We start from the raw sequence: 12,772 nt of genomic DNA, 5'->3' as shown, positions 1-12,772 counted from the left end.
AAAAGTTGTGTTTGCAGAATTTTTTGGCCAACAGATCTCTGCAGGATTCGTTCTAACGGATGATTACAGGACATGTGAACTCAGCCCAAGAGCCAAAAGTTTAATTTTCCATCTACATGGCTGTATGGCAGCGGGTTTCTTTTGTCTTTTTATGGTGTTTTGTTTTTTAATTGTGGGTTTTAATTTTGCATGACAACATATAAAGAACTGAAAACAGGGAACAAAAATTCTATTTGTGATGAAATGGTGCAGAAAAAGAAAACAAAAAACAACATTGTCCTTTGGATTTTAAATTAACAGTGATCATTGTGCAGTAAAGATGGATATGTGTATGTATGTGATATGGTAACAGAGTTACAAATTTACAGAAAGCCTTGCTCGTTAGGCGAAATACTCGCTAACTGGCTTACTCGTTTATACACACACACACACACACACACACAGTGGAACCTCGCTTAACGAGTAACCCAGTTAGCAAGTATTTTGCGTAACGAGCAAGGCTTTCTGTAAATTTGTAACTCTGTTTACGAGCAAGCTTTGCTGTACAAGCAGAATACTCACCGCACACACTTCCGGTTCCGTACATCCACCGCGCTCTAACCCACTCTTGCAGTCCACACAAACACACACAAGCACACACAAACATACACAAACATGCACGCACGCACACATATTATGCTCACCTTACCTTCCGTTCCCTCGCCAGCTTCCTGGAACTTGCATGTATCGGGTAACCAAGGCGACCGCTGCCGGAACTTCAGCTCCCAGTGCGCTGACGTCACAGGCAGGAGCCGCTTGCCTTTGATTGGCTAGCACGCTGCCTTTGAGTAGCGGCTGACAGGGGAAGGTCCTCCCTCCGCAGGATGTGTATCCGGTAACCATCGCGACGAGGGAGGAACTTCCCCTGCCAGGCGCTACTCAAAGGCAAGCGCGCTGGCCAATCAGAGGCAAGGTGCTCCTGCCTTTGACATCAGCGCGCTGAGTGTGGAAGGTCCGGCATCGGTCGCCTTGGTTACCCGATACACGTCTTCTACGGGCGAACTGCAAGTTCCAGGAGACCGGCGAGGGAAGGGAAGGGAAGGTGAGCATAATCTGTGTTTGTGCGTGTGTGGAATGGCACAATAGGGCACCAGGATGGGACATTTAACAAGTTGTGGAAGGAATTGTCTGCACTGCAATGATTTCCTATGGGAAATCTTGCTTTGCTGAACAAGTAACTTGGTCAACAAGCACAGTCCCAGAACGGATTGTTCTCATTAACCAAGGTTCCACTGTGTGTGTATATATTATATATATATATATATATATATATATATATATATATATATATATATATATATATATATATATATATATATATATATATATATATATATATATATATATATCTACACATGCATACATACACGCGCACACACACACACGTACTGTTGTGAAAAAAGTGTTTGCCCCCTTCCTGATTTCTTTTTTTTTTTCTATGTTTGTCAGACGTAAATGTTTCAGATCTCCAAACAAATTTAAATATTAGACAAAGATAAGACAAAATGTAGTTTATAAATTAAGGTCTTTATTACTAATTGAAAAAGAATTTCAAATCCCACTGTGAAAAAGTTATTGCCTCCCCCTCCCCCCTTAAAACATAAATTAGCTGTGGGTTGTCACAGCCACACCAAGGCCTGATTAGTCAAGTAGACCAAAAGATCATCAAAAGCTAGACATCATGCCATGGATCCACAGAAATTCTGGCACAAATGAGAAACAAAGAAATTGAGATCTATCAGACTGGAAAAGGTTATAAAGCCATCTCTAATGCTGTGGGACTCCAGGGAACCACAGTGAGATCCATTATCCACAAATTGCGAAAACATGGATCAGTGGTGAACCTTCCCAGGAGTGGCCGGTCGACCAAAATTACCACAAGATAGCAGCGATAACTCTTAAGAGGTCACAAAAAACCCCACAACAACATCCAAAGAAATGCAGGCCTCACTTGCAAGTTAAGGTCAATGTTCATGACTCCACCATAAGAAAGAGACCGGACAAAAATGGCTTGAATGGCAGAGCTCCAAGATGAAAACCACTGCAGAGCAAAAAGAACACAAAGGTTCTTCTCAGTTTTGCCAGAAAACATTTTAATTATCCCCAAGACTTTTGGGAGAATACTCTTTGGACTGACAAGAGAAACGTTGAACTTTTTGGAAGGTTTATATCCCATTACATCTGGCGTAGATGTAACACAGAATTTCAGAAAAGGAACATCATATCAACAGTAAAACATAGTGGTAGTAGTGTGATGGTCTGGAGCTGTTTTGCTGCTTCATGATCCGGAAGATTTTAAATGGAATTTAAATGGAACCATGAATTCAGCTTTCTACCAAAAACTCCTGAAGGAGAATGTCCGGCCATCTGTTTGTGACCTCAACCAAAAGCGCACTTGGGTTGTGCCGCAAAACAATGATCCAAAACACACTAGCAAGTCCACCTCTGAATGGCTTAAGAAAAACACATTTAAGACTTTGGAGTGGTCTAGTGAAAGTCCTGACCTTAATCCGATTGAGATGCTGTGGCATGACCATAAAAAGGCAGTTCATGCTCAGAAACCCTCGAGTGTGGCTGAATTACAGCAATTCTGCAAAGATAAGTGAGCTAAAATTCCTCAAGAGCATTGTAAAAGACTCACTGCCAGTTATCGCAAATGCTTGATTCCAGTTTTTGCTGCTAAGGGTGGGCCCCAGTTATTAGGTTCAGGAGGTAAATCACTTTTTTCACAGAGGTCCCTGTAAGTTTGGATTTCTTTTTTTCTTAATAAAGACTTTCATTTATAAACTTCACTTGGTGTTATTTGTGTTATCTTTGCCTAATATTTAAATTTGTTTGGTGATCAGAAACATTTAAGTGTGACAAACATGATGCAAAAGAACAAGAAATCAAGATGGGGACAAGCACTCTTTTCACCTGCGTGCGTACGTGTGTGTGTGTGTGTGTGTGTGTGTGTGCGTGCGTGCGTGCGTGCGTGCGTGCGTGCGTGCGTGCGTGCGTGTGCGTGTTTCTCTTTATATATAATACACACACAGCTGGTGACATAAGTAATCAAACCATAGATGTTCATAAATTTTGTGTAATGTGTAATAATGAGAAATGACACAGAGAGAAAGTGTTTGTATTTAATACTCGTACAAAAGCCTTTATTGCTTATGACCGCTTCAAGACACCTCCTGTATGGAGAAACTACAACCCCTGGCAAAAAGTATGGACTCGCCTGGCTTTGAGGATGTTCATTCTGTTGTTTACTTTTGTTTAAAAAAAAAAAGCAGATCACAGACATGGCACAAAACTAAAGTCATTTCAAATGCAACTTTCTGGCTTTACGAAACAAAAATAATCATGAAAACATAATGTGCTAGCCAGTAACGGTTACTTTTCTATTTCAAAAGTTTATTGAATTTTCAGATTTTAACAAAAAAGATTCCATACAAGGCGACAATATTGTTATTCCACACAAACATTTGAATGCATGCCAATATAATTGAGAAAAGAGAATAGAAGAAAAGGGGTAAAGGGGTACCATCACCAGGAGGAACAGTTACTTTTCAAGAACAAACAGGGGAAAAAATTATGTAATCACTCAATTATGAGGAAAAAAATATGGAATCTCCCTGTAAATTTTCATTCTCAAAACTAACACCTGCATCAGATAAGATCTGCTCATTAGTCTGCATCTAAAAAGGAGTGATCACACCTTGGAGAGCTGTAGTGCCACGTGGACTGACATGAATCATGGCTCCAACATGAGAGATGTCAATTGAAACAAAGGAGAGTATTATCAAACTCTTAAATAGGGTAAATGATCACGCAATGTTGCAAAAGATGTTGATTGTTCACAGTCAGCTGTCTAAAATCTGGACCAAATACAAACAACATGGGAAGGTTGTTAAAGGCAAACATACAGGTAGACCAAGTAACACATCAAAGCGTCAAGCCAGGAAACTTAAAGCAATATGTCTCCAAAACAGGAAATGCACAACAAAACAAATAAGGAACGAGTGGGAGGAAACTGGAGTTAATGTCTGTGACCGAACTGTAAGAAACCGCCTAAAGGAAATGGGATTTACATACAGAAAAGCTAAACAATAAAAAGATGACTGCCTGAAGAGAACATGTAAATTTCCACAGTCATTGATGATATTGGGCTGCATGTCAGGTAAAGGCACTGGGGAGATGGCTGTCATTACATCTTCAATAAATGCCCAAGTTTACATTGAAATTTTGGACACATTCTTATCCCATCAATTGAAAGGATGTTTGGGGATGATGAAATCATTTATCAAGATGATAATGCATCCTGCCATAGAGCAAAAACTGTGAAAACATTCCTTGAAATAAGGCACATAAGGTCAATGTCATGGCCTAAAAAGAGTCCGGATCTCAATCCAATTAGAAAATCTTTGGTGGAAGTTGAAGAAAATGGTCCATGACAAGGCTCCAACCTGCAAAGCTGATCTGGCAACAGCAATCAGAGAAAGTTGGAGCCAGATTGATGAATGGTACTGTTTGTCACTCATTAAGTTCATGCCTCAGAGACTGCAAGCTGTTATAAAAGCCAGAGGTGGTGCAATAAAATACTAGTGACGTATTGGAGTGTTCTTTTGTTTGTTTTTCATTATTACATAATTTTTTCCTCGTAATTGAGTGATTCCATAATTTTTTCCCCCCGTTTGGTCCTGAAAAGTAACCGTTACTGGCTAGCACATTATGTTTTCAGGATTTTTTTTTTTTTTAGTGTTTCTTAAAGCAAGAAAGTTGCCATTTGAAATGACTTTAGTTTTGTGCCAGGTCTGTGATCTGCTTTTTTTCAACAAAAGTAAACAACTGAAGGAACATCCTCAGAGCCAGGTGGTTCTATAGTTTTTTGTCAGGGGTTGTAGTCGCATGCATTGCTCAGTTGTGATTTTGGCCATGCTTCTACACAAACACTATTCAAGTCATGAATATTCCGTGGCTTCCTTCCATGAACATTGAGCTGTAATTCATTCCATACATTTTCTATTGGATTCAGGTCAGGTGATTGGCTGAGCTATTTTAACAGCTTTATTTTCCTTCTTTCTCTTAAACCAACTGAGTTTTCTTGGCTGTGTGTTTGTGATCATTGAAACAAGAGTGGATACCTCAGCAAGACAAATACCTCCAATTAGAAATATAGCATAGTTCTGTTGATTAGCTATGTCTGTTACCTCATGTGCAGGGTATTACAGCTTAGGTATTCATGGTTACGACCACTCATATAGTGAGAGTTAGTTGCTTGTGGTCATAACCTTGGATACCTAAGCTTCTGCAATGCCCTGCAAATGAGGTAAGAGACAAAGCTATGTCAGGAGAACTAAACTACATTTCTAATTGAAGGTATTTGCTAATACTATTTTTATTCCTACTACATATTGAGATAGAATCTTGGAGATGGGATATCTATTTAAGTGGCTGAAAAGTAGCTGTAGGAGGTAGCTTTGATCGCTGCTTTTAGAGGCGGCTCCACACAACATGTAACAAACAGGTATATCACATTGGGCTAATAATAATACATTTTATTTCTATAGTGCCAACATATTCGGCAGCACTTTACAATTCAGAGGTTCATATACAAGCAAGTAACAGTTATACAAAATATAATTAGAGCAAAAAAGAAAACCCTGTTCGTGTGACCTTACAATCTACAATGAGGTGGGGGGGCGGGGGACGACAAGGAGCAAATGTTTATCTTATTTACAATGACAATCCAGCCATCTCAAAGAAATGGGGGATAGATAAAGGCTGCCTGATCCAGTCAGCTAATCTTTGAGATGCTTTTGGGAGCAGTGGAGTTTGATGGGGAGTTATGTTCTGAGAAGTTGTGGAGGGACTATGTGAATTAAATTCGATTAGGAAGTGTGATAGACCACCCTAAAAATATGTGTTTTTAGGGAACGTCTGAAGTTGAGTAAGTAGTGGTTTGTCCTTGTTTCTGGGGTAGAGCATTCTAGAATATTGGTGCAGCTCAGGAGAAGTCTTGGATCCGGGAGTGGGAGGTTAGGATTAGTGTGGATGTTAGTTGAAAGTCATTTGTGGAGCGTAGAGAATGGATATAGTGATAGACAGAGATGAGGGTGGAGATGTAGGGGGGTGCCGCACTGTGGAGAGCTTTGTGGGTGAGAACAAGCAATTTGAATTGGAGCCTATGATCTCTGGGCAGCGAGTGCAATGACTGGCACAGAAGTTAAAGGACAGTGATCGCTAATATAATAATGATCATTCATATTGTCAATAGCACATGCTGTTTACCACAATTAGTTTTCAGAACACATAAAACATACAATCGGCCAATAAGTGCGTGTTCTACTCATATACTGAAATTGACCAATGATCATAAAGGAGAGTTACCTTTGGGTAATCTGGATAATTTGAAAGATTATTTAAAATTCCAATAAAGCTGAATATATTTTCCCATATTTAATATATACCTGGGCATGTGTGTCATGGGGAGATAATTAAATTTAAAAAAAAACCTTCCTGCCAATGTAATCCCAAATATGTTTCCTATTTCTGAAATGGGCAGTCCACTTCAAATTCCATTTCCCAAATCCAGGTGATGCTTTCTATATAAATGACAGGTGGAATTGAAAATGCAGACGGTGCACAAGTTCCCCTCCGAGGAGGCGATTCTCACAAGAGCCACAGCGGCAATCTGGTATTACTTACAGCATCCTTCTCTGGATTGCACACTTTCACCCACAGGATGTGGTCCAGCAGCCAGTCGATAGGCTTGTCTTTGTAAAACATGAGGATAAACTCCACAATCAGGCTGAGGTCCAGAGACTTGAAGAGCTTTCCTGAACGTAATGAAAGAAAATTGTGTTTACTCAGATTTCTTTTTTTTCCAGCGAGCTTCATAAATAAAAATTTCAAAATATCCACTATGGATGAGAAGTTTTAGTGACGCTTTCTCAGCAGATTGCTGCCATTTAAGCCTTAAATACCATCAATCAAATGAAAGCCCGAGAGCGATCGATAGTGATACAAGTATACAGTGTGTGTAATCCTAGACGTTCACAGTTGGCAAACAAAAGCGGGAAGAAGCAAATGGAAATGTCCACGCTGCTATTAACAACGGGAAGTTTACTCCTATTATGTACCTAACAAGAAAAGCAGGGTTCAAAGTAAGCAATACTGTGTGACAATCCAAGATCTGTGGCTGCAGACAAACATACCACATCTATTAAACAAAACTATCACTCACCACTGCATACAGTTTATGTAATGTTATTCTCTTCACTGTAATAGATTTGAAGAAAAAAAAAAAATATTTTGCATCAGAACGTTTTTGATTTTTGGAGGCGGTCCTCAATTCAGCAGCTCCCTTCCATTTACAGCAGGAGAGAGATATTTTACAGCAGAGATCCTCAATCTTTTTAACCTTGAAAGCCACATTCAGCTCTAAAAGAGGGTCGCGAGCCATATCCAGTCACCACCCAGTAGTGACACCCAGAGCCTCCACTACCGGTATAATGACAGCCAAGGATTTCTCACAGAAATCACACTAAGGCCCGTTTCACACGTCAGTGACAAACAGTGACGTTTTTCACTGGCGTGTAAAACACGCACATGTCCCTCCGTGTGCCGTGAATCACGGCACACGTGGGTTGTCTAAGTGCAATCCGGGCTCCGTTCTCCGTGGCCCGTGATTGCACTTAGAGATTAACTCACCTGTGCGCACTCCCGCTCTCCATGGTGCTGATCGCTCCCTCGGTGCAGCATCCGACCGGCGCTGACCCCCGCAGCAGCTGCTTCCGGGTCGGCTGTGACGTGCATCATGAATATGCGCGACAGTAATGAGCCGGCTCAGAAGCAGCAGGCTGCACGGGCTGCAGAGGACATCGCTGGAGCCGGGTGAGTAGAAATGATTTTTTATTTTAAAAGCACGTTTTTTCTGGCACGTGTTTCACGGACCACACCACTGCGTGATCCGTGGGACATCAGTGATGCCAGAGAAAAATGGACATGTCTCCGTGCGGCAATCACGGACACGCGTGAACGCTGCACGGAGACATGGTCAGTGAAAAATCACTGACGTGTGAGCAGACCAATTCATTATAATGGGTCTGCGAATGTCAGTGATTCTGATACGTTTAAAAAAAAAAAGCACAAACGTCCCAGAATCACTGACGTGTGAAAGGGGCCTAAAGCAGTAAGCTAAGATCCAGGGATTCCTACCTTTACCCCCCACCCCCTCTTTAGATTTGGTCTTCTATGTTCGACTACTCAAAAAAGTCACCACATGGAGACCTGCTCTTCATAGCAATTTGTTAGATCTGGTGCTTAAATACCACAATAGAAGACACTCGCGAGCCGCACATCATAGTCTTGAGAGACACAGGTTGGGGACTCGTGCTTTACAGTAAGGTCATTCTGGGCTGGAACACGGATCCATCCCCCAAAGCCCTGACAACCTGCTTGTTCATTCTGTGACTACACTGCCATATCTCCTAAACCTAGTGTCACACTAAGGACGGGGAAGTACCAAGCGAATGGAGAAAGAGAAGGGAAAGGAAACCATGTGTCTAAGGAAAGAGAAGATTGTGACCCCTGACCAAACCTACAGCTTTTCCTTGGAGTCCTTAACCACCCTAGAGAGGTTCCGCACCTATGCGCTGACCCTAGGTGTCCCTAGTACTGGGCCCTAAATAAACAACGGATGGAAAGAGGTCTTCATCAACCACTCTAAACACTACAGACAACACAATGAGGACAATGCAAGAACTACTTATCCACAGATGACACCAGTAGAAGTTCAGCAAAGTTTTCAGCAACAATACCACAGAGGAGTACAAGCCATCTGCTTGCAACCAGAGCTTGAAGGGGTATTTAAGCACCAAGAGAATACTGATGATTAGCAGCTAGATGGAAGGTGAGCTCCTCCTGGGTCCAAAAGGGAGAGAGATGAGAATCCAACAGGAAAGCTACCTATACTAATGAATACTAATGATCAGCAGCTGGGTGGAGGCAAGCTCCTGCTGGGTCCAAAAGGGGAAGGATGATTCCAGCAGGAAAGCTACCTAGTACAATGAATACTAACAGCAAACAGCAGGAGCATTCAGCGCAGCCAAACACGGTGACCTTCTATGGCCAGAAACCAATCCGTTCATTATTTCTGTAAAATGGCTGTCAGCTTCTCAGGAATCAATCATTCCTCTTACGCCAGTTGTGTGGAGTAAAAAGTTGCAATTTATGGGGCACTCATATTTGTAAACATTTACCATTAACGCAAATTTGCAACATTTACCTTTTCCCGCCTCTAACACCAGGTTTCTAAAAGTAGTTGGAGCTTAAAATAGGGCGTGACCATGGATATCCTGACAAATTAACTGTAATTAACCATGAAATAGATATTATTTATGGCGAAACTCGACAAGTGCCAAAGGTATTCTCATGCATGCAAAGCTAATGATATATACTCCTCTTAATAAATTAGGTGCATCCTATCCCAACCTTTTTTTTTTCTTTATATGAAGACCAGGGTAAAGGAAAAGTCTTAATATGTCCCCTCAATGTAATTTGGAAGACTGAGATTTCCTCTGCTCTAGCCTGGTCCATCCCAGAAAATGGTGAAGTCTCGCAGGCTTTACAATTTCCTTTAGTAGTCGGAGACCCTCTGCTGATGGATGGACCACCCAAGAGCAGAGGGAGTATCTCAGATTACCAAGCATGATATGTTGATATGCATATGGTAGTCTGAGAACTACAAAATCATGGGGGTACATGAAACTGGAGCAATATATAAAAAGAGCATGAGATAACGTGAAAACATTATGCATTTATTCTAAATATCTTTATCATGTACTGAAGGATCGCTTTGAAGAAGTGTATTGTAGTGCCAGTGTCTCTACAGAGACACCGACCTACTCAACGCCCTGGCCGGGTTAGGTCCTTCCCCGCACTCCACCGGTCATCCACATGTGCTGCTGCCTCCTTCCCCTCCCGGGCCTTAAATATGTCGCACCGGGTTCCCGGAAGTGCACCTAAGACACGCGCGCGTGCACACTGGCCCTCCTCTTAAAGGGCTGGCGTGCCTTTTCAAGGAAATGCCTCTCAGCCTATGGCTGAAAGGCACTGTGTATTTAAGGCACCATTCCATTAGGGGAGGTGCCTGTGCAATGCCTCTAGTTAGTCAGCAGTCTACTACCTAGCTAGTTGTCTTGTTTTCACTGTTAGTCTCCAGTACCTGACTTCCCATAAGTGTTTATCCCTGCTTTGCCCACCATTCCTGTCCGTACTTGCCTGTCCAGCCTGCCTCAGTCACTCCGCCTGTACCTGTCTACTCTTGAGTCTGCTACCTGTCCTGAGGGGTCAGCTGCCACAGTCCTGGTCACTTCCCTGGGAGTGGTACCTGGCGTCTGCCTCGCGGTGAGCGCTTAATTAAACTCCTCCCACTAAAGGGTGAGCCTGAGTTTCCCCTAAGGTCCAGTGTGTCCACTAATCCCACTCGCTGCCCCTACACCGGCCGGGAGCATTACATGTACGGTCCTTGACCTCAGATCCATCAGGCACTTGTGACTTATGCTAGATCTCCTGATTTAATCACAGGTAAAGTAGAAATGTCCGATTTTTACAGGGCATATCTGGAACAAGTGATACAAGTGTATCACAACATGTGGGTAATCTAGTAACAGGTTCCCTTTAAGACAGTTAATGTACACTTTTTTTTAATATACATACAATAAGTCAAGATTTTTTTTTTCCATTAAAGGGGTTGTCCACTAATACTTCAGACGTATAAGTAATTAGCAGGAAGTGAGCAGTAGCCGCAGCACTCACTTCCTGTTGATTAATCATCCATCTGAAGGTAGGAAGAGAGAAGCCAATATTTCACAGAAAAAAAGTCACTTTCTAAAATATCAATTCTTTATTATACAGGAAAAAATATTTAAAATTAACATACAAATCCTTAAGGATATACATAGACAAGAAACACACAAACAGCCAAATACAGTAGACTTCAACTAATAATATAGCAGAGAGACCAGTGATATACCCCAGAAAAGGGGGTCAGTATATCACTGTGCCAATCACCTTATTGATATATGTGATTGGAACATTTTTCCTAGGCGTATCAATACCCTGAGGCTCCCAAACGTCCAAGATAAGAGAATTGGGAGTGCTCAGAATATTTTTGCCCAGACAAAAACTGTCCTTGAAGTCATAAAGTGTTTACATGACATTATTTGCAAACTACTGATTATATTACAATAAATATTTTTTCACCCGACGCGTTTCACCTCCTTCACCGGAGGTTCATCAGGGGTGTATGTATGGCCATGTGAGGAGGTTCTGGAGTTGCAGTATTCCACATTGAAAAACAAGACCTTGTCTAATTATCTGCTGAGACTATCTGCATATCAGCATATGGACTAGAGAAATCCAATCTTGGAATGAAAAATATTGTCTATAAGTTAATTGATGCGGATTTTGCACCCTGACTGGGGCCCCCCCTCTAGATATCAGTTGAAAACCTTTAATAAAAACTGAAGAAAAATTTGGATTAGAATCTAGAGAACGGCTGACATAAAATCTTCAGTGATAAGGTTTTCTATGTAATGATATCTATGTATGCCTCTCCTCACTCTTCTGCTTGTTTCTATGAATCAAATGTGTTATGACATATTACATACACCCCTGATGAACCTCCGGTGAAGGAGGAGAAACGCGTCGGGTGAAAAAATATTTATTGTAATCTAATATAATGTTCCAATCACATATCAATAAGGTGATTGGCACAGTGATATACTGACCCCCTTCTCTGGAGTATATCACTGGTCTCTCTGCTATATTATTAGATGAAGTCTATGGATTTGGCTGTTTGTGTGTTTCTTGTCTATGTATATCCTTAAGGATTTGTATGTTAATTTTAAATATTTTTTCCTGTATAATAAAGAATTGATATTTTAGAAAGTTACTTTTTTCTGTGAAATATTGGCTAGTTAGTTCACTTTGAGCCATTTTTTTCTGTGAATACTATAGCGAAGAGAGAAGCCAGCGGTGACTGGGCGCAGGGCTCATGTGATGTCACAACTTCACGTGAGCTCCGGGAAAGCGGATGCTGGCACCACTAGAACGGCACTGGCACGGGAGGTGAGTAGAAGAGTTTTTATTTTAAAGGGGTCAAACATGGGGAATAAGAAGAGGTTGTCCTAGTAGTGGACAACTCCTTTAAAGCAACTCACAACTCAGACTAAAAAGTGACTATACATTTCACATGTGTAGTCACTGTCCCGGGTGCCCTCTGTGTTCTTCCCGCTAGATCCTTTGCTCAGATTGTTGTTTCCTATTTTCCCATACTTACCGCTATACTCCCTATGTAACTGTGGCGGGCCATCTTGGAAACAGCAGGAAAGGAAAAGGAGGAAAGGAGGCAAGAGGAGAGCACATAAAGCATGTGTAGTCACTTTTCAGTTTCAGGGTGGTACGTCGCTTTAAATTCAAGAAGGGATTTTTAAATCTTAAAATATCACGGCATATCGCTAGGATATATAATGAATTTATGATTGGTAGGGGGCCAATATTTCGGGTTCCAACTGATTCAGAGTAGAGGGATGCAGCGGTTTTTTTTTTTGCCCTGCACACAATATTGGGCCAGCTGGAAGAATAACCGTGTAGTAAAAGCATTTCTGATCCAAAGTGTTAAATCCCCTACATGGACAGGGTTAAATTCTAAAATTTTGACTGATTGTAACCAACCCTGTTAGAA

General features: G+C 41.4%; 1 protein-coding gene across 1 annotated transcript in view; it reads right to left on the bottom strand.

Annotated features, from left to right (window-relative positions):
* Window positions 1–12,772, bottom strand: part of MGAT4B (alpha-1,3-mannosyl-glycoprotein 4-beta-N-acetylglucosaminyltransferase B) — a 511,447-nt gene that overhangs the window by 79,895 nt on the left and 418,780 nt on the right. Inside the window, exon 9 of the mRNA XM_075344381.1 lies at window positions 6,730–6,860. Within this exon, the coding sequence (XP_075200496.1) occupies window positions 6,730–6,860 (131 nt within the window). The remainder of the gene's footprint in view (window positions 1–6,729; window positions 6,861–12,772) is intronic.

The sequence above is a fragment of the Anomaloglossus baeobatrachus genome, chromosome 4 (genome assembly GCF_048569485.1).
Source record: "Anomaloglossus baeobatrachus isolate aAnoBae1 chromosome 4, aAnoBae1.hap1, whole genome shotgun sequence".
NCBI classification, from domain to species: domain Eukaryota; kingdom Metazoa; phylum Chordata; class Amphibia; order Anura; family Aromobatidae; genus Anomaloglossus; species Anomaloglossus baeobatrachus.
The sequence above is the reverse complement of the archived record's forward strand: the minus strand, read 5'-3'. Positions and strand labels throughout refer to the sequence as shown.